The sequence below is a fragment of the Streptopelia decaocto genome, assembly GCF_964273445.1.
Source record: "Streptopelia decaocto genome assembly, chromosome: 12".
NCBI lineage: Eukaryota > Metazoa > Chordata > Aves > Columbiformes > Columbidae > Streptopelia > Streptopelia decaocto.
Genome location: NC_138667.1, coordinates 14,517,146 through 14,543,241, shown reverse-complemented (window position 1 = coordinate 14,543,241; position 26,096 = coordinate 14,517,146). Strand labels below are relative to the sequence as shown.

At 36.5% G+C, this 26,096-nt stretch overlaps 1 protein-coding gene across 3 annotated transcripts in view; it reads right to left on the bottom strand.

Moving 5' to 3' along the window:
- The window catches only part of TENM2 (teneurin transmembrane protein 2), a gene marked incomplete at its 5' end in the record, with an annotated part of 567,758 nt that overhangs the window by 311,786 nt on the left and 229,876 nt on the right, over nucleotides 1-26,096 (bottom strand). For 2 of the 3 annotated variants that reach the window (XM_082064052.1, XM_082064053.1), the window contains one exon: nucleotides 25,886-25,931. The exons of the other annotated variant lie outside the window; for it this stretch is intronic. In XM_082064052.1, coding sequence (XP_081920178.1) covers nucleotides 25,886-25,931 — 46 coding nt within the window. Of the gene's footprint in view, nucleotides 1-25,885; nucleotides 25,932-26,096 lie in introns of those variants that run through there. 3 annotated transcript variants of the gene reach the window in all.

The window sequence follows — 26,096 nt, the reverse complement described above, 5'->3', positions numbered from 1 at the left end:
TAGAAAACATAGTTCTTGGCTGGAATGTCTTCTGAATCTTCTCTATTGGCTTTAATAGTCCTTTATGGAATATTTTGAAAATAGCATGAAATTCCATACATAAGCAAGCAGTATTTTTTTTAGTCAAAACCTAAAGAGAAGCCAAACTCATACAGTTATATGGACTATTATTTCACTGTTTTCAGGCAGCCTATTACAAAATGAGAATTACACTACCAAGGTAAAGGACAAGTGAATTTTCAAACTCAATAACGAGACCTCCAAGAAAGTGATCTTCCTTTCTAGGAAACATCAAAGTTTGTACAAACACAAGTATGCAAATTTTTATGATTCCACTAGTATTTATTCAAAAAGCAGTGCATTAAAAAAAAGGGCTTGTCCTCTACAAAATACCAATTTTTAGCACTGAACTCTGACACATTAAGTATCTTTCTGTCTCCTTGAAATTTTAATATAAATAGAAAAGTCTGAAAAAGCGACCCATGTACAGATTTAGAGTAAGGAAGATCAGCCAGGCCTAATTCTTCAGTTTTGACACATGAATGAATGTAGTCTCTCACATTTTAGCCCACTATTGCTGGCTGTGCCAGAGATAGAACTTTAATGAAAGAACACATTTATCCATATGAACCATGTGCAAAAGGATGATCCTATTCACATGCTATGAAGAGTATGCAAATGATGGGATGAAGTTTGCAAGCAAAAAGATCCATAAACTATCAGTATAGAAAATAACTCTTGTTACTGCAGCCTCTCCCCACTGGTTTGCACCTGCAGCTGCACAGTTTAAAAGTCCTTTGTCCCTTTGTCAACGGCCAAGATATCAGTGAGTTATTAGATTATTTTCAGACCAAATCTCAAACACTGGAAAGCTACCAGAAGAAAACTAACTCTGTCCCAAACTAAATGCAAACCAACAGGCCATGCTAGCTACTAAGAAGAAGATATTCTAACTGCATGGAAAACTGCCTCAATTTCAGCTAACCCAGTATAACTCTGAAATAAATAATTCAATAATCAGATGAAGCACAGCTACGTTAACACAAAGGTTGGCACCTGAAAAGATTCCTCCCAATACTGTAGCAGAAAAGCTCTAAGTATCCCACTATTCCACATACCATTCCCCTTTACCGGCTTCATTTGGTTCTATTCCTTTTCTGCCATATGAACAGTTGCCATCAACAAAATTCAAAGTGTAGGCTATCATCATGTTTCCTTGCTGCACTAAGTGAAATTACTTTAAAAGCCTTTGAAATGGTCTATTGATGACACCCCTCCCTTATTAACTTCTGAGATATAATGATGCTATAATCTATAAACCTCAGGGCTTCTTTACCAGTCCACAGAACAATCATTAAGTTAGCCGTTCCTCATCTATGCCGGTAATTGTATTCCAATATGCACTGGAATGCAGGCAAAATATTGTTAGAGGAGTTCACTGGTGAAGATTAGAGTTAGTTCGAAAACCCAGCTGTCACAGTTAATTATTTTCAACAGATTCCACGACAGCCTGCCAGAATTTGCCTTACAAATTGTTCCACGCTGCCTTGAGAGAAAAACTCCTGAAAATGGCTACAGGTTTCAAACTGCATCTTCCCTTCCTAAGGCACCAGCTGATCTGAGAACCTGACAGCCTGTTCAGAGTTCATGCTGAGTAGTCATGAAACTGTTGGGAATTTAATTTCTTACCCAAACTGATGTGTTTTGGGCAAAGAAATGTTACAGAAATATCAGTTTTCCAGAAAATGTAAAACCAACCTGATTTGCCCTCTGCTTTGGAGAAGATCAAATTCAAGGAGCTAACTGTACGTTTTGATCAGCTTATTGGACAGTCTATGCTGTATGCTCTTGGTTGCGCGCAAATTCCAATAAATAACATTTAGAGACATTCCTTATCAAGCTTGTAGAGCTAAACATGGCCTACATTTGTTAATGTAAATACAGACACAACTGATTACATCTACTTGGAAGGAAAAAAAAGAGAACAGCAGAGCAATAAAGCCATGATAAGGCAAGGAATGTTTATCTTCTCAAGCCCCTGTTTCATCAACACAAAACCACAGCAATTTACATACCAGGATAAAGAAATACATAACATCTAGTTAATCTTTCACTTAATTTCATAGGTTCCAAATAATCCTACATAATCACTTTTCACCAGTAAGATCTAATTTTAACAGCATCTTTCCAGTAAAACAAACACACACAAAAAGCTGTTTGGATGTTTCAGTACAGAATTACTACCACACATCTGAGATGTAAGAAAGGCTTAGAACATTGTGTTTCAATGGAATGTCAGTAACTAAAACCAGTTAGTGTTACATTTTGAAACACACTGCAATTACCTTTTTAAGGAAAGGTTTGATTCCAGCAATGCATTCTTAATTTGATTAAGACAGTGAAAATGAACATGCTAATACTTCCCCCAAAGCAGGAAGATTATAAAGAAATAAAACAATGATATGTTCAGGTAACACACCTGACACATTTACTAATGATCACACACAGAGAACCACAGAATGTCAGGGGTTGGAAGGGACCTCAGAAGATGATCCAGTCCAGTCCCCCTGCTGGAGCAGGAACACCTGGATCAGGTTACACAGGAATGTGGCCAGGTGGGTTTTGAATAATCCAGGAGTTTTAGTTTTATTTAGAGATTGCAAAGAAGAATGCCCACATTTCACACTTATCTCCCCATTGTTTCAAATTGGTAGCAAATGCTGCAGTGCATCAAATGCTCTAAATATAATTTAAATTACTGGAGAAGGGTGAGAGATTTCCCAGTTGATTGCGCAATGTAAGAAATGGATCATTTCTATATAGAATAAAAGAAGTTTAAACTCAAAACAGAGAACATACACAACAAGCAATTACAGGTGAATATTCATTCAAAGATGCCAGTCAGCTGGGCCAATGTATATAATACCTTCTGTATACCGAGCTTATAATTTGTAATACAAAGTCAAAAGGATCTCAAGGAGACCCACAGAAATACTCATGTCTTTCCCACCTCAGATAAATTTCCTTTTCTCTTTCCTGATGAATGCAAGTTAAACCATCCACAGAAAGAAAACCAATACCTAAGAAAGTTTCCCACACAAGATCCTACGTGCAACTGGAAAATCAAATGCAGATTTCCCCCATGCTAATTTTTTGCTGGCATCTGCACAGAGAATGGTTCTAATTTGTATGATACAAGAAATTTTTAGTAAATGTTTTCCTAGTCAACTGCTTCTTACACTGGGGAACTACACGTATGAGCAAGACATGAAGAAATCACTATACAGCTCACCCAGTTTAAAAGTATTCATAAACTTACTTATGAATTATGGACATTCTTAAGACACAGAGAATCATTCTGATAAATCCATCATTGTTCATCAATGCTTCTACTTTCTCACAGACAGAAAGTCTCTCAATCTGCATCTGAAGTTTGAAGTATCCACTACACTGCACGGGGTTCAGGTTAACATGTATTTGTTTTGCTAAGGTTTACTCCACCTGTGTTGAAAAGTCAAAAACGAAGCAGCACAGGTTGATATCTGAAATTGAATTATATAAATAAGCATTTGAAGCATCCTTCTTTGACAAAATTAAACAAACACTGTAAGTTAAGGTAGATATATTTTCCAATGAAATAAATCAGTTTCATATTTAATCTTTACGAGAAAGCAATCTGCCTTTTATGATAAAGTGTCTAACTTCCCAATAGTGGGACATGAATAAACATGCATAAACCCTCAAGAAAGACGGGTAAGAGACACAAGGATAAATAGTTATGACTGAAAATATCAATCCCTATGCAATTCTTCAATTGCTACACTTTCCAATGAATTCCTATTATATACTGTCTCCATTAGCATAAAAACCCCACAAACCACCCAAATTAGGCATTTCAAAGAATTTTTACAATACACATTTCGATTCCTTACTGCATTGGCATTCCATAGAATATAGTCTCTCAAATATGCTTCAGGTAGTCAAAGCACTCTAGAAACTTTTCAATCATCCATATCCAAAGTTCGTAATTCTCCCTGTTTAATTATCCCATTGCACTGTGCAAACTGAAAGTGTTTTCTCAAAGTACTGGTCAAGCCATTTTGCAAATCTGCTGGCTCCTGCAAATCAGAACGTAGCGAGCTTTGGTCCATTAGTATGACAGGTAGTGCTCTTACTAACAACTGCTTTTTACTCCCTCTGACAAATGCGCTCTGTGCCATGGCTGATGTTTGTGTAGTAATCAGGACTGATGGATAGGGATGCCAGTGCTGCCGAAAGTGCCCCCCATTTTAATGTGAGCGATTTGTCAAATGTGCTGCTATCACAGCGCTGTCAGGCACAGCCAGGAAAGCACTCTGTCATCTTTCCACCAACCAAGGTCACTTTGGCAGGGACAGGAGAACTCTCCAATGAAATTTTCATCTTCACTGGCTACATGAACGGCCTGGTCTTCACGTCACTTAGTTTATTTTAAGCAGCCCTTAAACCTTTGTGCAAAATGTCCTTGTTACCAAATATTAAATGAAAATATAAAAATAAAGGCAAATTTAAGCATAAGTTGCACAGTTAGATAACAATATAAATGTGGGGGGTTGGAAGTGGAGAATTATAATAAATCCTTGCTTGTCAGGTTCTCACAAGACAGACTTAATTTAAGAATTATTTAACTATCCAAGGACATTTTTCACAGCCCCTTAAAACACAAAGACAACAGAGTCACGAACGTTGACTAAAAGATCAAACTAACAAATCTACAAAAATATGTCTGTCACGAAATTTTGAATAAACTCAAGTACCTGAAAATGAAAGACACAAATACAGGGAAAAGTAGAAGCTTTACTTTCTACCACATACAATGTAGAGAATGGGGAACCGTTTCTTCAACAACTGTAATCTAGGAGGATATTACAAGCTTTTTTTCACAGTATAGCAGCCTCCAATTTTTAAGCTTTTTTTTTTTTTTTCATTTTTCTGTGCCAATACTCAAAAATATAAACAGATCAATGAGACACAGATGCTTATGCATTTTACAAAAATTGTCTATATCTTCAGCCAGTTATATAAAAATTTGGTCTTCAGCAACTAAGGAATCTAAAGAAATGACTTAGGGACTTTAATACAAATTATGAGAGCAAAGTCATACCAAAGGCATTCATGAAGTAACAGACTACTGAAAAATAGAATCCTTTACAGATCAACCCAGAATGCATTATGTAAGTCACATCACTAAAAGAAACATGAGTTTGTCCATGAAGCAGAATACAAATCAGCGCACACACACACTTGTCTACAACTCCATCCTAAATCTTGAGTACTTACTGACAAAACCTGAAGCCCATAAGAAAACAGCATTCAAGGTAAAACAAAACATAAGAAACATAGGCAGAAACTAGATGTAATACCAGAGAATCAGATAAATCAAACCACACTAATCATTTGCCTCCTACAAAAACCTGAATGGTGTGGGCAGCCATGCACAAAGTTACTCACACAACTACAACCACCCCAATCCTACAAGCAATTATTTTTCTTTTCAAGGATTTTAAAGATGAAATAAAGACAGCTTAGTTCAAACACGTTAATGCTACATCCTTTTTTTTTTTTGCTATGCATTCCTCCAGAGCCCCAGACGAACTGACAATAGCTCAGAAAACCTCTACTACTGCAAAGTCACTCTCAACGTTCCTACTCACACCCTAAACTGCAAACACCGCCAAGCTGTTTGATAAAACCTTCACATACTGTAAATGCATTATCTTTAACTTGAACGGACATTCATTCTATGGCTGTAAAAGCAAATACACACATTTACTGTTTTAGCGACCACAGAAAAACCACTCTCTCCCTTTTTCTATAGCATATCATCACTACCAAAACAGACAGACGTTTTTTATATTTTATTTAGAAACTGATCCAGCTTAAGAATGGCTGTCTCATATAAAACATGTTAAAAACCCACCAGGACATTTGACTAGTCTCTCCTTAAAGGTCTCCTGCTTTTCTTCTGACCACTTCTTTAACAAAAATGTGGATCACGTAGTGATCACAACTTGGTGAGAAAAATGTGAACATGCTTTGTGTGCCAGAAGGCCTTTGTTTGGCAGTGAACTGTGGCTTGGCGCTACTGTAAGCACGGAAGGTAAATAATGACTAAATACTTACACAGATAAGATTGTCAAAAATATTCCACTCTAGGTCAAATTTCTGGAAAGCTTCAGAAAAATGTGACAGCAGCCTCTAGGAATACAGTTAAGGGAAAATACAATTTCTTGTGAAGGAAGAACTCATGCTGTTTATCCCATTGAAATGCTGAATACCTCTACATTAGACAAAGAGAGAGTCATCTTGCAATCGTGGGTAAAGCTTCTGCTGTTACAAAAGTTCATACCAAAATAGACGACATATGAGATTCCAAAAATTACCACTGCTACAGGTAAAGGAGAGATACATGAAAGAATAGCGGAAAGATATTCCCAAACCCTGTGTTCCTTTAGAAATTGGTATCAACACATAAAAGTCAAGCAAACCTTTGTGAAACTACAGTAACAACAGGCATGGGACAGAAAGGAAGAATGTCTCTTTTGCTGTACTCTAAGTTGTGGATGCCCAGAAAATAAAAAATAAGAAAGCAGTTGAGCCTGAACAACAAGACTTGAGAAGCAACATGGGTGGACAAAAAAAAATGAAAACATGAAAATAAAAACACAGGTGGGCACTGTAGAAATCCAACTGCAAAGATCACTGAAACCGTGCATTCAGGATGGAGGCATGACTATGTTTATACATCTCCCTAATTTAGAGGAAAAAACACATGCAAACCCTATCATAAAAACATCTGAAGTTGATCAAACATGATGGAAAGCATTTGCCAGTCTTAGTTTAATCTGTCCAGATCTCTCCTCACCTGAAAATAAGGGTATCATAACCAGTTCTCAAACATAAGCACTTGAACAGACTGCATTTGAACAACTGTATGTAAACATACACATTACTAATGTGAATTAATGCACATAGAAAAAACTATATAGACAGAATCCTTTGGGGAAGGGAAGACTTTGGAGACAGAACAGCAGCAATTCAAGGTTCAAAAGTTAAAACTGTTTGAAATCATACTTGAGAACAATCCTAAAAGGATTTAAGATTCATGGTTGCATACAACATAAATCAGCAAAATTAATACCTAATCACACTGAGAAGAATGTGGGAACTCTAAATATACACATATATGTGTGTGTCTATATACACACACACACATATATACACACACAGGTATATATACGTGTATATATATACACCTGTGTGTGTGTGTATATATATATATCTACAAACAAAAAATTCTCATAAGCAAACCAAGCAAGCAAAGACCAATTTCTAATCTCCTCTTATACTGACATCAAGGAAACTTTCAGGACTCCTTATCAAATAGTAAATATGCATATTCTCATCCTCACCGGTCCCTTGCTAACACTATTCCCTGCACAGGAAGTGATAAACTGAACCCATGTAGGTCTTCATTTCCTCAGCTAAATGCTTGGCACTGCCTACTAAATATTTGAAGGCAGTCCAGGAATTACCGAATTATTTGAAAAACTTCACGCTGAAAGAAAAAATATTTTCTTTCTGAAAGATGAAAGTAAGCATAAAGCAAAACTAAAAATACTAAATTTTAACTTTGTACAAGATGAAGAGTTGAGATACACTTATATCTCAGTTCAGTCTGTATTTTAGAAGGAACTAGAACATTACTCAACAGACAAAGAAGAGCTATTAAGCATGCTAAATAATGGTAAAATGATAATTACATTGGAGACTCATCTTAATAAATGAGATGTGAAGGGGTCTTTATTATCCACCCATGTGCACATAGAATTTAATTAGTTATCACCTATAAATGCTAATAGCAGACCTGCCAATCAATCTCCTACACACTAACTGAGGAAACTCCCCAAAATATCAGAAGTGAATGCTGAAGAACTCTTTGGTTAGAAAACAGTTAACCCAACAGCAGTATGGAGAGAAGGAATTCCTCCGAGAGCCTAAAGAAAGAGATGTTTTCATCTCATTACATCTACCTTCGTAATTATAACAAACTCATCAGCGTCTAGATGAATACCACATATAATAATTTTCCTGCATATTTTCCTAAGCAGGAAACTTAACAAGATATAAATGCTACAGACTAATTTAGGCTATTTGCAGTTCTCGTCTCATCTTCAACTGAAATAAGAAGAAAACAAGTGTAGTTAAGCTAAAAATAACTAGACAGACTTTTGCTTATTTATTTACTGTAATCTTTGCTCAGAGCCAGGTATGTAACAGGTTTACCCTTTATAAAGGAAGGTAAATTTAGAACATGGTTAGACTGTGGTCTTTAAATAACAAAAAAAGTAATGCAAATAACTAAAGAAGATGGTATACTTCTAATCTACCTAAATGGCTGCTTTCATTAAAACATTTTAAAATACATAAAAATAAAAGAGAAAAAGGCAAAACCAAACAACTACAAAAACAAACAAAAAAATCTGAAAAGATTACCCCAAAGATTCATTTCACTTAGACTAATACAAAAACCAAAACTAGAGGATTACATTGAGTTGAACAAATCAATCACATATGAAGTACAGTAATAATAATCTGGAAATTCCTATCCCACCCCGTGGAAGCGGAGCTCTGCCAGAAATACATTTCTTGGCAAGGAGCTGTGCCCACTAATTAGAGACTGAACCATTTGGGGAAAGTTACTCTGTGTCCTCAGGAATTGATACAGAGCTGTCCAAATCCACCTACCTCTCCAAAAGTGAAATTGTGTTGTTACACATATTGGCACAAAGCGGGATCAGGCAATCGCGTCCAACGCGAATCAGTAGGATTACAGATGAACTGGGGGATAAAGGGTGGGTGTATGTACACATGCACAACACCTGCTTTGTATTCCCCCCAGAAAGGCAATATTTTTCTTCATTAACTGACTGTGCTGGAGAGCGTGCAAAGCTGCCAAACCTTTGCTTCTGCAGCAGTGGTGCTGCTCCACAGCTCCAGTTCAAGATCACTAAAGGAAGGAATAGCCTATCCCCTGAACACAGCCATTCTTCCTGACAGATACCGAAAAGGGTACGAGCGACTATCCATCTACCGATTTGACACCAAACAAATTTCCTCTTTAACCTGAAACCTTTTGAATCTGTTTTCTTCACCATCTACCTAACAGCATCACTATGGAACTGCAGGGAGTATAGACACAAGGGTTACCTCGAACGGCGCTCCCGGCAATGACTTGCTGAAACACGGTTCTATGGTGCCTGCTTCCCGTGCTCTAAAAGGATTTCCCATCTAGAGAGTCAGTGAGTACCACTCCCGCTAGGACCACCAACTGCTCCCGAGTGTGGTACCCACGCTGACTCCATTATGAAGTCACCACATCGATGCGTTTCTGAAGTCACCAGGGTGGGGGGAACTCTGTTTCAGCAGGCCTGAAAGTCTGGCCTGATAAGGAAACAGTTCTTCAACATACAAAATAGACTGAAATGTCTTTTAACACTTAGTAAGCATACTAGGATTCTCCCAATTATGCATGAATTAACTATACACTGAAGGAGAATCCTGTTTTCTTTTTTTACTTAGTAGCTTAATAAATTTCACATATTATGAAAGAAATATTTTAAAATGCCTTCCTGCCCCCCAAATCACAAGCAGCATTAATAAATAACTCGTGACTGATAACGATGAGCAAACACGCATGGATAGAGGCAGTTAAGAAGGACTGACACAATAATTTGTATTTTTTGACAAAATATCCAAAAATTTAACACAAAACAGTTTAATTTTCATTTTAAATGCTTATTTGCTTGCCGAAAACATTTTTATTTTTTACATGAATGTTAAAGACAATATACAGCTTTGCAAAGATAGCTACTGTGGCTGAAGAGCTAAATTTGACCTGAGATAACAGGTTGAAATTATTTGCGTACAAAGACTTCATTAACTTTAAAACAAACAAAACCCCAACAACAACAAAAAACCCAAGCCCAAACACATTAGCATAGCGGGTGTCTCATTATCCTTATTGTCAGCATGCTTTGCATTGCCTTTGTGCCCGGATTGGTATGGTTGACAAGGCCATAAAAGAGAAGGGACAGGAAAAAAGAAAAAGAAGACAGATGGAATATCTGAGAATATCATAAACCAACCCAAAGTGCTGATTCATACTGTAATCATGCAGCTGAAAACTAGGCCACTGCAGGGAGAGCGATGGAAAGTGAAAAACTCACTGCCTTCGGTAACATGATAAATTTGTATTCGATAAAACAGAGTACAAAGGAGGAGCCCAATTTTCAAGCGAAAGTCTTAATTGGCAAACCCTCTGGAAGGCAGTCCCAGGCTCAGCCCCGGGGCAGAGGCCGGAGGATGGGGTAGCCAGGAGCCCTCTGGCCAGTCACCCCAACGAGGGGACCCTGGTTCCCGCCGCGCTGCTGCGGGGCCAGGCTGGAGATCCCCGGTCACTGACTCCCAACACGGAGGATACACTGGAGAACTACCTGCCCCCCGACTCCCGGGGTCTTTTGAGCTATTATTCTGTACTAATCAAGTAAAGCAGACTAATAACTTTCCTATTCAGACATAATTCATTATCCTTATTTACCCAAGGTGGAAAAATTTAGAAAGATTATTCCTTCCAGCCTTTTTAATTACCAAAATTCTACTTGCTTTAAAATACCATCATCTCCCTTGAGTATTCAGCAGAGCTGAAGATCACCATGGCAATAAGAAAATGGTGCCAATGTTATCTTGGCACTGACTGTCTACAGATCTCAGGAGACTTAGCACCGGAGAAAACTGAGCTCACGTAAAAGCAGGAACTCGCTCTCTCTAATGATTTTAATATACCTTTTATTTTTGCTAATTTGATGTTAAAGAAGTTGAAAAAAAAAAAAAAGACAAAAACCTTAGAAGCATACACTTTACTAAACAGACAAACAAAATAGCTAATGAGTTTACTATTTCAAGGTGAAATTCACTTTATTTACACAAAAAAGCGCAAGGTCCTACAGTTAGCTGGGTAAGTGTGAAAGTGTTGCCAAAGCATTGGAGGAAAGAAAAACAACCCACATGAAAACATAGTTTAAAAAAATAAATAAATTATAATTCTAGAGCCCTTCAGATCTTATACTAAGGCACATGATGAAGCTCTTCACCACAACATGCAGAAACCTGTAGTTCTGCTGCCCAGTAAAACAATACCCATATTTGGGGTTTGTTTGATTCCCCCCCACTTCACTCCCTAAACTGGGTCAGGGAGACAAGGAATACCTTTTATTAGGATTATATCAGTAATTGAATATATCATACAACACATTCACACAAAACCTGGTAGCAATACAAATGAAAAGTACAGCAATACTGCTCCCAGCTTTTTAAACCGACCTTTCTGTAAAAAGCCAGTGCAGCACAGGAGGATCTCCTGATGGCCAAGTACCATACAGACAGCAGGGACGACATCCTAAGCCATGCAGGTCAAGACATATACAAAGAGCACCTTCCCTTCAAATTTACTGTAGTGCCACTACAATTACAGGTTTGTTATGTTTTGTTTTTTTTTTTCTTTTCATGGTATCAAACCAGCCACTGATACCTTATGTTCTTCTGTAGTCAGCAAATAGGACAGAAGGGGAAAACAAACTATAGATCACCCCAATACCTGTACACACAAAAAGACAAGCTAGTCAAAAAGTGCATTTGAATTTTCAGTGAAGAATGAAAATGCTATATTGCGAACACCAAAAGAGGGATTTAACTCCACACAGTGATGAGTGACTGAATTAGCAGACTTCAATGTGAAAAGAAAAGGCCAGTTCCCTCCATTCTCATTTTATAAATCTGGCTTCTAATTTGTATGTACCACTCTCTCCATATACGCAGAGAATAATTTCTTAAGTGGTTAATATAAACTTGTGCTGACATTTTTGTTAAGGAAGTAAATGGAGCACATCAGAATACTGTTTTACAATGGTGTAATACTTGCAGCAGTACTTCTGTTTAAGATACATTTTGGGGGAGCAAGGAGAAAGACTATAGCGGGTGGCAGTGGAACCACTGACTCTTCCACTTGCTGCATTCTGATGGTGAGAACACTGGCATCAAATGTATCAAAGCCATACGCTTTTACACAGTCAGAAGCATCTGGGATATTAGAATCTTCAGTTTGAATCAGATACTTGCTTCAATCAGTATCTCTTGTGTCTCTCACAAATGCCAGAGCTACCAGGGTACAAAATCATTCACAAATTAAACAATGTTTTAATTCAAAAAGCAGACATTCTGACGCAGATAGGCTTTTTGTTAACGTAGATGAAAGGTTCTTTTTTCATCAGAAGGCAGGGAAGGAATAAATATTAAAAAAACTCTTAGATGTGCCACCACACAAACTTGTTGATACCTGGAGAGCTCTAATTTAATACACATTGTACAAAACCTGCAGTTTAGTACAGATTTGAAATAAAATGCCCAGATTGCATAGAAAGCATTCCATTTTGCAACATTAAATTAATTCAGATGATCATGAGTCACACCAGTTCCACCAGCGAGGTCATAAAAGCCTCACTGCTTATACAAGCTTGGGAGAAAATTTTTAGCAAGAAATATAACAAGTTGCACTTGGGATTCATATGTCTGTCAAAGAAAACAATCCTAAAGTTATCGTAATGAAAAATGTGATAGCATGTTGAAAATTATTGGATTTTGACATGAAAAAACATGAACAGAGACTGTTGTCCTTTGCCATGCCAGCCTCAATTATCTAAAAGGTCCAATCACACTGTCCAGCTCGCTTGCAATCAGCAGCACTACAGAACTATGGAAGGACGTTTACCTGGTCACCAAGACACACAAAAAAATCTCAAAAACTAAGCACCACTTCTCATTTAATAATAAATTATAGATAGACAGGTTATTTTCTGCCCTCAAAACATAAGCATTTCAAATAAACATTCCTAGAAGATGTCTCTTGAACTCTCCAGAATGGAGTGTGCAACTGATCAGTCTGAAATGGCAGAATGGCGCCTTGCGAACTGCTCAGGCCTCCCAACATCTGCTTAGCAGACATTTTCTGAAAAATAACATTAATATCTGCTGGATTACAGTTAGAACAAAGCTAATCCTGACTCAATTAAGCTTCTTGACTTTTCCCCTATGCGGTACGTCAGTATCAGAAAATTGAAAGCAAGAATTAATTACAGTTATTTTTAGATATTAAGATCAACCTTTCAGTTTGCTTTCCTTCCCATATTAGGCTCTGTCTTTCCCAAATTAGTTCGTCGAAGGAAGTTATTTTGGATGTGACCAAGACAAAACCTGTGATCCAAACAAGAACAGATCATCTTGCTTACCTTAAATGTCCTATTCAGACAAAATTACTCAAGCAAGTACGCACAAAAGGGCATAATCTAACTCTTTAAATATAAATGGATGCTGTAGGTTATAGTCCTCTGTGCATAGCATTCAGGCATTTTAGTTCTTGATTCTTCATTCAAACCCACACAACTGAAACCATATTTTGAAATAGATTTTTTGCCATTTGAAATAAAGAACCGTCAAGTATCAGGAGTATAGAGAAAAATAATGTTAACTGTAGAAAGCTCTTCCTGGCAGTGAAAATTTATTTCATTTTAAAAGTACCAGACTACTTTTTTACACGTCAATCTTCCTTTTGAGCCAAATTCAAGTAAAATAGAAGTGTTACTGGGTCCAGAAAGGATCAAATTTCAATTCAAAAGAGCAATTACTAAACACAATCAATGATCTTCAATAGCCAGATACACTATTTTACTTTACTACATTATAAAAACTAGACTGCAACCTTTCTTCTAAATTATTAGCCCGGGGTTTAACAAGTGACCACTAAACCTGCATGAAAGTTATTTCATTCATGGCTATGCAGTTCTTTACCTCCAATGTTTAGCTGCTTTCACCTTCCCCAAGTATTTCTCCTTAAGCATTGCATTTTGTTTTACAGATTAAAATGAAAATACTGCATGCTTTATTAGGTTCAGCTTTCTTATAATTACATTTGGACTAAGACACCAGTGCTGCTTGTCAATGCATAATGCAGCTCTTTGGCACAAACGTTTTAGTTCCTTGCTGTTTCCTCCTCTACCTCTCTGGAACATGTCAAATATTTAAACAATATGATCTTGATGGCAGCTGAATGTTAGTACTTAATGTACAAGGTCAACTTTCCAATGCAAAAAGAAAGCTGAGAAAATGTAATTGTTTTAAAGCTTTTAAAAGAAATAGTTCAAGTTTGATCACAAGGTATTTAAATAAAAAACCTTCACATTAAAACAAACAAAACCATGCACTCAAAAAAACTTAAGCCCACATCAGCACTTTCCAGTTCATAGTACACTCTAACCCAGCAGTTTAGAAGCATATAAACAAAAATCTAGTAGTTTAAGTTTAAAGCAAAAAAATTGTAATGATAAGCCTCCTGTAAACAAGGCCGTCTATTAGCTGTATTACTAACAAGCCATGGCATTACAAAACACAATTCAGTACGAAATAAGGGTTTAAAATTAAAACTCGTTTGCATCATAGGAAGTAATAAAACTGCATTATGTTCACTGGTGATGTATTGGTAGACTGGTGGCTGAACCACAGTTAGAGAGGCAAAACAGCATTGACCAAATGGAGTAAAGCTAAACAGCAGTTAGATAATTAATATATTTACTGATCATGACATCCCCCAAAGAAATTTAGTCTGCAAACATTCATGTTTCACTCTTACTCTTTTGCGCGGGTACTACGGTTTGCACTGGCGCAATGCAGAATATCAAACCCTCCTTCCTCTTGTGGTGGTCACCATGTACATCTCCTTCATTCACACAAAAGTGTAAGCAAAAATCCCGTGACATTGCCCTTTTTTACAATTTTGTCATTAACACTTTTCTCTTTTTTTGCAACACCTGTATTGCCAAATCTTGTTTATTGACCTCCATTGATTGTATACTTGAGAGCACACAAATTAATTAGGAACTGTACCAGTACTGCTACTTACTTAGTAAAACAAAAATTCAATATGTTCTGAAAGGATGTAGAAAATTCTGAAATTAATAGAAAATTCAAATAAATAAATGTAATATATACTTCCTCATTACATCATTATCATCTAGGTCCTGCTGATTAGAACAAAGATTCTGAGATTTAGTACAACAAACTAATTTTCTAAAGTAAGCACATTGCTCATAAGCAAGAAGAAAACTCTTAAAATATTCAGATCTTTATGTAAGTAGGCTGTAATTAGAGTATTAACTCAACAATGCATGGATCATACCTTCCCACATATTTGTTCAGCACTTAGCACAACCAGACTTTGACCTACTGAGATATACGGACTCTACCCAATAAATCAAGAGGATGATTTCAGCAGGGAAAATAGTTTGCTGACAAACCAGTTGATTTGCTTCCAGCTTTAACACTGACACCTACTTGTATAACATACTCTAAGGTATTTAAATTTCACTACTTCTTGTAGAAGACAACCTACCTATTCTGCAATGAAGAAACTGGGTTACTGTTTCTTGATTTTGTATTTTAAGTGAGCAGATTACCTAGGGGCAACCCTTACAGCACAGGAGTTAGGGCTTTCTCTTGCCAACCTCCATTGGAAGGATGAGCAATTGTGATATTCCATTCCGGGAAGTAATGAATGCAGAAGGACAAGGAGCTACCCAGACCCTTTTCTCCCAGTATTACCAGTGAGAGCAAACAGATCTAAGTGCCCGTCCACATGTGAGCAAACACACTATGTAACAACTGCAAGGCCCCACAAACTTCACCAAGGGAACACTGCAAAGGTAAGTTAATTAATATTTATAGAGCACTGCATCTCAAGTGCTTCTGTAAAGACTTCTCTCTTTTGCTTGCTTGGATTCTGTCATCAAACATGCAGGAGACGTAAATAAATACCGGTAGGATATAAAAATCTACTCACATGACCATTATTACTAATTGTGCCTTAAGTAGTCCATTTCTTGTCTAGCAGATCCTTCTCTAGCCCTTCTTACTACTCACACGAGATCCTATCTATTAATAATAGAGCCATTGTATTTATAGGCAACACCATGGCAGAACCAAACACAAACATCAAAAAACCCAAAGAAAGTCCAGTTACGAGGACTGATGTCCTAAATAAACAAATAAAGTAACTCCCTTGAACAATAATAACTTTTGTCTTTATTTAAAAAGAAAAGTATTAGCTAGAAACACTTCATGAATCAAACTAATCCCAACTCAATATGGTACACACATTACTATATCAGATACTGTTTATCTGAAAAGTTACACTGACAAGTCTCTCTCAAATTATCTTGCAGTATCAGTTGGAAATCTTCCCCTTTTGATCCTGTTCTGAAATCAGAAGCAAGTTGCCTCAAGCATTTGGAATTCAGCTGTCAAATAAATCTCCATGAAACACTCAAAAGAAAATAATCATGGCAGGTGCTGAAAAAGTCACACACTGGCCTCATACACTACTGAAGGCAGACAGAACCTCTCTACGTGACTTTTTCTAACCTCACCGAATTTCTATTCATGCTTCTCATTCACTTCTACTGTAAACTTCTAAGACATCATTTCTCTAGTAAGACGTACTATCACTGGAGGTAATTTATAGAGACAAACCAAGCAACTACCATTCCATGTACAAAAGTTTCACTTCTGCCACTTCTGCCACTTACACCACTTTGGTTTCCTCCTGTTTCTTTACATTTTGGTTTACACTTTTCACACTGTACATTTATGAGGAAAGGGATAATATGCCTTCACGTTTGTTGAAACCAATCAGAATATTACAGTATCAATGCAATTAAATAATGAAAAATACAATAATCTTGACTGAAGAGCTATTTCAATATACCTCTTGGCATAATGATAACAACTGAAAACATTCCAGACTGCAGCCTCCTTGGGACCTGCTTATTTAGCAACTTATTAATTTCTACTCTATTTACAAAGTGTAGGTAATAAAGGAAATCTCAGGGGCTTTTAATGTTTTTTTGGGGGTGAGTCTGGTTGAAGCCACTCTCCCCCGCATTAAGGAAAATACTCCATTGAATGATAAAGGACTCACTTTTACGCTATTACAGGAGATGAACTGCATTAACCCCTGCCCTTCCCCATTGTACTCACTGCCCACTGGAAACAACAACAGAATTACTAAAATCCCACACTCTCTAATGGGATGGTAATAGGATTCAGAGGCCATTAGGGTAAAGGCAATTCATATTTTATAGTTTAATAAGCTCTTGCTGAAGATGCTGGATCCCTCTTCAAAGCCAACAATTACTGATTTAGTATTAACAAATCCACAACAACTGTCAAGACTGCAGAATGCATTCGAGATGAAGTCAGCAGCTTATGGTGGCAGACTTTAAAATGTGTGTAGAAAAATAAAACCACTTAAATTGAAATCATTTGTTATTTTACAGTGATACTGGTTATTACTGTCATTTCAGACTTCTTTACATCCAAACATCATGGTTACTCAAGTTTGCACATAATGCCCTCAGAGTTCTGTGGTGTTTAGTTCAGAAGGTTAGCACTTCTGTTCTGGTTTTCTAAGCACAAAGAAATAAAACAGTAAACACAGAACTAGCAAAGACCAATTGAGTCTTGAAATTAAGTTCTCCACAATGAGAATTACAAAGAGAATTTATTAATATGATGATTACCCATGAATTGATTGTCTACTCGGCTGTAGATTCAAAAGAACCCATCATTGTCCAACAGCATGCCTTGAAGTGTAGGGTGTACTTTTAAAGATATTTTTTAAGCATAGCTTCCAGGCAAATTAACAGAAATAACTAGAAGCCAAGTAAAAGGGGAACTGATGACCTAACTAATTCTAGGATGGTTCCTGTCCTACCAATATTTTACAAAACAAAACATAACTACAACATGAACAGAAGATACTGAATGCCACACGAATACTCCCTTTGAAGAGAAAAACAAAGAACATACAAACCAATAATTTCTAAGGATCTGTATATGTGGATAAATTTAACAGCCTAAGTACAATATTTATACAACAATATATATGCCATGGTAACTCAGAATCAGATATTTTTTTTCAAGTTTAGGTAGTGTGGTTAGGGAGCAACTAGAAACCTCTTCAAAAATACTAAAAGCCTTGTGCAGCCACAGCGGTGTAAAGAAAGCGCTCAAGCTACAATGGTACATGTTTCCAGGTACATATGCCTTAAAAAGACCTATGTTGCAGCACGATCGTTTATCAAATTCAACAATAATCTGTGTGCTATGGATACGTTCCGCCCAGTTCCACATTTTAAGAACTATTGTGTTTTCTTTTTGAACTAAAGGTGAAAAACATTCAGTCAGTGGTTGATGAACTAATGCTTTGTGAATATGAGCAAGTTTTAGAGGTGTTTTGTTTTCTTCTCAGATCTTTCTTACAAAATGAAGAAAAATATGATGTTAGTAAAAACAAAGAAATAAAACCCCCACAATCCAGACAGTACTGAAGCCTAACACACCCACAGCAGGTGCCATCGCGGAATCACCGCATAACTGAACTGGTGCTAGCAAAATGCCATCAGATTAATAAAGCTTATTATTTCTGTGTTCACTGCAGTGGACTCAGATTCTAGTATCTTTTCAGTTTCATAAAAAGAAGAATCTGTTCCATAATGTAATGAAACAGTTCATCATTCTCCTCCAGAAAGGATGAAAACATAAAACAATGTACTCGTGTATGTTCCAGAATCTGTAAACCTATTAACACATCTACTTTTCATTTGGTTAACTCACATACTTTTATTGTTCAGAACAGTCTAAGTTGCTTTTTTTTCAATATATAATTCAAAATTCTGCACCCAAACCACAATAGTTGTGAATCAAATACAGATTAAAACCACTACACACCCTGCTTGCTCATCCTAATGCTGATCTTCTTGAAAGGACGGGTTTGGTCTTAACTTGTGCTTCACCTGTAACACCCCTTCTTACGTTTCTCTACTATTCCTTAGCATAGAAGTACAGCACTTTAATTTTGATGTTAGATCTACAAAAAAACAATAGAAGCACAAAACTCCGTTTTACTTGCAGCATAAATTAGAATTCGAATCAACTCCATCAGAGATTAAAGCTCTACATCTGCTAATTGTTCCACCCCTTGCCCAGCAAGAAAAAGGGTAAGTCATGGAATATTTTAAAAAAATCCCAAACTTGCAGCTTCTAATAATAAACTATCAAAATAGTTTTAAAAAATAAACCAGAACCTTCAAATGTAAGTGACTGGTTCATTCAGAAGATTTCATTTTAGGAGGTAGTAAACAAGGATAAAACAATTAATTTGTTAAGGCTGGCCAAGGCTAACTGGGTAAACACGAAATAAAATGTGTTTCCTGCACTGTAGTCCTGATTAGCTTAGCATTTGACATACGCTGTCTCAAAAGACCATTTTAATTTTTATTTCAGTCATTCTAAAAAATCCTCTCCGATAAGGTAGTAAGGAGATGCAATATAATGAACTATAATACAATAATCATGGTTTGGATTTCTGTCAAGTTTCTTAGGATGTAAATGAGAGCTTATCAGGAATTTGCCCAAAACAAATAATTTACACTCATTTCCGCAACAAGACAGACATGATTCTCTTTCATTCAGCTCTTTGTTAACTCCGATTAATTACTTCACTTCTAAATTTCATTAGAAACCTATTCATCTTTTCTAGGTAGCAACAACTGATATGCTGCATCTCAAAGTCACATATTAGAAAACTCAACATCTGCCCATTCCTTACATTCTACTGACCTCTAGAGACTGTATGTATATATGTATAGATCATATACATTATTTATGTGCATGTACACATAGAGAGATGTCACGATAGATTGACTTTCGGGAAATCTGTATGTAGTATTTGATGTTACAGTTTTTACCCTGATCAGGAATTGTTCTTCAAAACATTTTTTCCTGTGTTTAGGTCTAGACATGAAGAACAATCTCATGTTATTTTTTCCCCTTTCTCTCTGTGTCTTTCCAACCCAAACACAGCACAGCCACCTTTATCTGTTATGTACAGAATTAAGCTACGAGTATGACTATCAATATAAATATTGACATAATCCCAGTTTCATTTAAGCATGAGTATCTGCCAGGAAGGGAGCACCACAGAACCAGAATCTCCTAGTTAGAGAAAAATAGTTATTCTTGTATGTAGGGAGAGAAGACAAGTCTCTTACAATGCGATATTGACACTTCTTCCCCCCACCACACGATACCATCTTGCAGCAGCTCCCTGGTCTCCATTTTGCTGCCAGGGAAGGAACTGTACAAAAGCCTGGGTGGGTTTGACATTTAGACCGAACAGAAAGGGCTGAACGAGTTGAATTTGTCAACTAAAACCTATTCAAACTAGACATTAATCCAATAATAAAGAGAAACGAGGGGGAAGGAAGATCGCGTTCTTCCCTAACAATGTTAGAATAACTGACATTGTTATGAGCCATTACTTGGCAATACTGTGTGGTCCAGTGTAACAAAAAACATTACCAAAAATATATAAAAAAATAACATATGAAATTGTATTAAGTTTCGTATCAAAATGCCCAGAAAACATACAAAGGGTTTTCTAATAGTGCTAATGTTTTACAGAGAAGGACCACTCCTAAGATACTTTCATATGACTTTATCCTCTGGAATCTCACAAAGATAAGCTTAGGAGAACAATCTGAAAAAAATGTCCTACTTCCAAAAGCTTTAGCTAAAAAGGTTTGTTTGTTGTTGTTTTTTTATTTGGTTGGTCAGGGGTTTGGGGCATCTTGTTTGGTTGTTTTTGTTTTTAAATAACTTTGGGTGTAGGATAATAAAGCTTTATAATTCCACATTTTACATTGACATAATCATATTGCACACCATAACAGAATATAAATTCTATTTGATTTGGAATCAGTGATGACCTACAGATTGACTTTTGTTAAATCAATATAAGCTATAGATAGCAACTGAACTCTCTCTTTCCAAAAATGTACGCATAGAGTAAGAACTGTGTTAGCTAAATACATTTTACACAATAAAGCTAAAATAGAACTTAAATCCACTACTTCAAGTTACTCGGGAGTTACTTCAGCATAAATTACCAAAATATATACATCCGTGTCTTTAGAAGTATTAAGATAAAATAACATCATTGCCAAATCCTATTTCTATTTTTTGTGTTGTTTTTTTTTTTTTTTAATATTTTTTCACTTTATATCAAATTTTAATGAAACTCACACAGCAATGGAACAAATGCATATAAATAGATTTGAAAGAAGCTTCCCAAATAAGTCATTAAATTAGTATAATCTGCAGTACATTTTTCCATGTATACATCACAGCTTTATATTTCAATAACCTACTGCAAACCCCTCGACATCCATTCTTCCCATATGCCACTAATGAGAAACTAGGTATGTATTTTTAAACTTGAAAATGGACTTAAATTAAAATACATAGATTCAGATTTGTGTGTTTGTTTATACTTACATAAGCATCCATAGACCAACCTAGAAATACAATATTGCTGCTACTGAGAAATGTGGTACTAGACTCAATTGTAGCCAAAATTATTTACCCTACTCAGCTACTCCGGGCTTTTCACAGTGTACTCATAAATAGAATTCCACTATACAAGTATGCTTGCTTTTCTCTTCATGACTTTGAGGACTGAGAAATACAAAGATAAAAGTTTATTCCTTAGGGCTATATTGTGTCATAAGCCTTTAAACTAAATTTGCCAATGTTTTCAACAGGGAATTCTCTTTAGAAACTGATGACATATTACGATCTTTTAAACGAAATTACATACGATTTCATTGAACTGACAAGTCTGAAAGTAAACTGAAGTAGGGAAGGTAAAAGAACATAATTCTGGTAATATTCTCTCACTGGTGACAGTCAGGCTTATTTTTCTTGAACAACATAGAACTGTAAAACATGTAAAAGTGCTCAAGAACTTTTTTGGCCATGCCCAGCTGAGATGCACAACGTTCAATATTGATCACTAATTGTATCCAAAGTCCTAGAAACTTCTATGTTTGAGGGGAAAAAAAAAAAAAAAAAAAAAAAAAAAAATCACAAAAAACCCCCACACATAACTATTAAATAAATATACATCTCACTAACGTTGCCCAAACAATACTAAGGAAACTCAGGAATATTTCACTTCTTCCACATATAAAGTACTGAAACCATTTTCTGAAGGTTAAGGAATTACCTTAGTATGTACAAAGCTGTGCGTATTCACAAATTCAATAACAAATTAAAGAAGCAGAACATTAAAGAAAAACCCTACTGGCAATAACAAATCTGAAGGCAGGGGGCGGGGGGGTGGGTAGGGAAATCAACCTAAACCTTGTCAGACTAAACACATTTTGGCACACACACCTCCAATACCCCATAAAAATACTAAAACCAAATAACAACAAATAATCTACAATGCAAATGGCATGGGAGCTGACTATAGATCTCTGCCACTCCTTTCTCTATCTGCGTTTCTTTCCAATTATAAGCACAAGCTGAAATTTTCTTACAGACTAAGTACCAAACTAAATAAAGCCATCCTGCTATATGCTATAAAATGCAGTGCAATATAGTAATTTTAATTCTAAAAATGTAAATCTCTTCTCTAAAAGGTCTTAATTATTGTCTTTCCCTTTTTAAGGTACACATAGGTACAAACCATCTCAATGCAGAGAGATCACTTTTGTTTATTATGACTAGCCTAAGTTCTGCATGTTTATCCCACTTGACGTGAAAAGCTAGGATTAAAAAAAAACCCCAGCACAACACACATCACTGTTTTGAATTTGAAATCAGTCACGGTTGATTATCATCTCCAAAAATAAATATTCCCACAGATAGAGGTCAGTGGTTGCCTGAAATTGCATCAGTTAGCGCCTGTATACCAGAATCCTCCGCTCCTTTGGGACTGCTTTATCATTTTATCAGATTAATAAGGCAGTAGTTTTAGCACAGGCCCATCGCAGTTTTCCATCCACGCATTTGCCATTAGTTACTCTACAATTCATTGATCTGAGACATATCATAGGATTGCTCTCAGAACTTAAGCATGTAAGAAGATGGTAACGCATAACTGCTCATAGCTAGGAAAAAAAAAAAAAACCCAAACATACAAATTAGGAAAGAGGGTGCTTTTCGCTTTTAATTCTGTTATGTGCTGATCCAGTAAGCTCCTTCTCAAAAGAAAGCAACTTTACTGTATTGGAATTCTAATGCTGAGGTTGCATGCATTTTATTTTCTTGATTTATAATTAAACATTTGAATTTTGTGCATGTATTAAAAAAACAAAACAAACCCCAAACTTTTAGGGATACTCTTTCAGCCTTTCCTCTGAGAAAACATGCATGTGAAACAATATAAGTAGTGATACGATGTTAAAAGTGGCAACCAAAAACCTTAAAAAGACAGTTATCTCTACACGTGCCTCATTTCAGCGCACGTACCGCTTCAGATTTTCAGACTGAATAGAACCAAGGATGACAATGTAAAAAATTCTTGATCTTGTATTATTAAACTACAAACAGCTTGTATAATCATTTGCCTTGAGTTTTTAATTTGGCTTTTGTAATCTCACTGCATTTCTTTTCCTCTATAAAGTAATCTTTACTTTGCTCTCCAGCAACATCTACTGGAACATCAGCAAAATGCTGCTATTTATATTAATCACCCATTTAACATCTAGTAGGGCAGAGTTAGCAAATGCCAAAAGGACAGATAAACGATCTGCAATTCAGATCCTGCGTTCTGGGCTCAGGCAGATTAAGTTAGCTCATCTCCAACCTTATAGTTTTCTGCCATTTCAAAAGGAACAAATTCTTTATGAGTAATTCACATCAGAAGTCATCTACCATTTACACTTAGATGTACTTTATTTAAGTCACGAAATATCATTTAAAACACCACATTACATCCAGATCTTCCATTTTTGTCAGACAAATTACTCTTAATTTCAGATTGATCCAGCACGTGCTTAAACAGATCTGAAGCATAAAAAGAGCTTGGAAGAACATACAGAAACACTCTTAAAGGTGAAAGAGAGGTGTGACAGCAACTCCAATGACAAATAATAAACAATAACAAGTCCAGCAAAACTAGAGTTAAAAAGTAAAAATATCCACCAGAAATCAGTGAAGTATTTACAAATTCTTTTGCCCAAGTCCTCAGAAAAAAAAAAAATATCTGTCCCTTTATATGAGGGTGAATATGTGTGATTAACTACCCCTGAAGATAAAAGCAGTACTGGGGTGAGGTCCCTGTACCCCGGTGGGAGACGAGGCTTCCCTGGGGGCTCGATCCCACCCGCTGCATGGTGCCTTGTCACTGCCTATCTGGTGAGATCGGCCACTGCCACGTCCACAGAAAGCACAGCCGCTGAATTCTGCAAGGTACGTAGCACTGCGCATTCGTACGCCTGCATGCGGGATCGAGCCATTAGGGGAAACTTGCATAAAGACAAAAGTTCTCAAGTAAACATTTTAATTTCTATCAGCACTATGCTAATTTGTAGGTCTGCCATGCTAAAAATCTACCTATCAACCAGTGTTTACTCTGACAGCTTAAGAAGTTAGCTCTGCTTTCACAGCCAGTTAATTAGTACTCTGCTTTTACAAATGACTCTGATCATTGCAATATTATTTGCTTTGTTTTAAATCCATAATAATGGTCTAACTGTCTTGACTGCTAGTTCACTTTCCAGTATGACGATGAAATTCAGCACATCACTGCTGCTCAGAATCCCTTCCTTCTCTTTCGAGTCTTAGTTTGCTCATGCATAGAACAACTGTGAAATATAAGCACAGAAATGCAGGGAGAGGAAAAAACCGGCATGAGAGCCAGGCAAGACCAGAGACAGAAGTCCCAATAGCTAAATATCCCAGTTGTTCATAAAAAGCACCTACCGTCATGCAACATTTAAAAAAGTAATTAAAATTATTTTTGTCTTGGGCATCCCTGTAGAGCTTCAATGTATTTTTTATAAAGAATAAAAGGGCACGTTTCCCCAAACCACAAACTCTTTGAGCTATATAATTTTATATTATCACAAGACTTAAGTTCACAGGCTTTGCCTGATAAATTAGCTCCTCTCAATAACTGTTAAACAGAAAGCCCTTTATTGTAATCCAAGTGCACTTGTGGACAGCACTTTCAGAGTTAACTCCATTTGACAACTGACATAAATCCATTATTCTAATTTGGTGATTGCTTTACTGAACACAGATGCAGTTTATGAGTTTTAGTCACGTATTTCATTCAGGATGCTACTTAATCTCAATTTACAAAACATAAACACGAAATAGGTTTTACAGAATGTCTAAAAGGGTATAGCTGTTCATCCGATGAAATGCCAGGCAAACAAACCATATTCACCTGGACCTAAACTCAATTCTAGATTTTACCTTACTAAACAAACAGTAAATAAGTACAATTAATTTTTATTTCAGCTGTTGCAACAAAATTGCAGAATACCAGTCTCCTTGAGGGTTATAAGGCTCAAAAGCTTTTCACATACCGAGATTTAAGCACTGAATTTAACCTTAAGCAAAGTCCAGCCTTCACAAAAGCTGGTTCTCTGATTTATTTTGATACACAGAAAGAGGGAGAAGCAATAATTCAGTGTGAATACAGCATCTTCACAAGCCCATTTCTAATTCAATTTATAGCACATACTTTACGTCTTAAACAAAAGGAATCTGGTACAACACCGACACTGCCTCTTGCTGCCGTTGCTTGCCTCAGTTACAGAACGCTGAAAATCTACCGCTCTGACCAAGCCACTCCATAAAACATTCGGATTCAGGCACTTCTTACCTGCCTCAGTTGAAGGCTTCCTTCCCTTGTTAGCAGTATGAAGCATCCTCTAGCCTTCCCAATCCTCACCACCAGCCTCAAATTGCACAGCTAAGTCCCGTTTTTGCAAGAAAATGCTTATTGAAAATGCTTAGTTTTTGTTGTCCCTTTTAAGTCCCTCCTGCGGGAAAGAGCAGGGGAGCGATGTGACGCCACCTTTTAATCTTTTGCA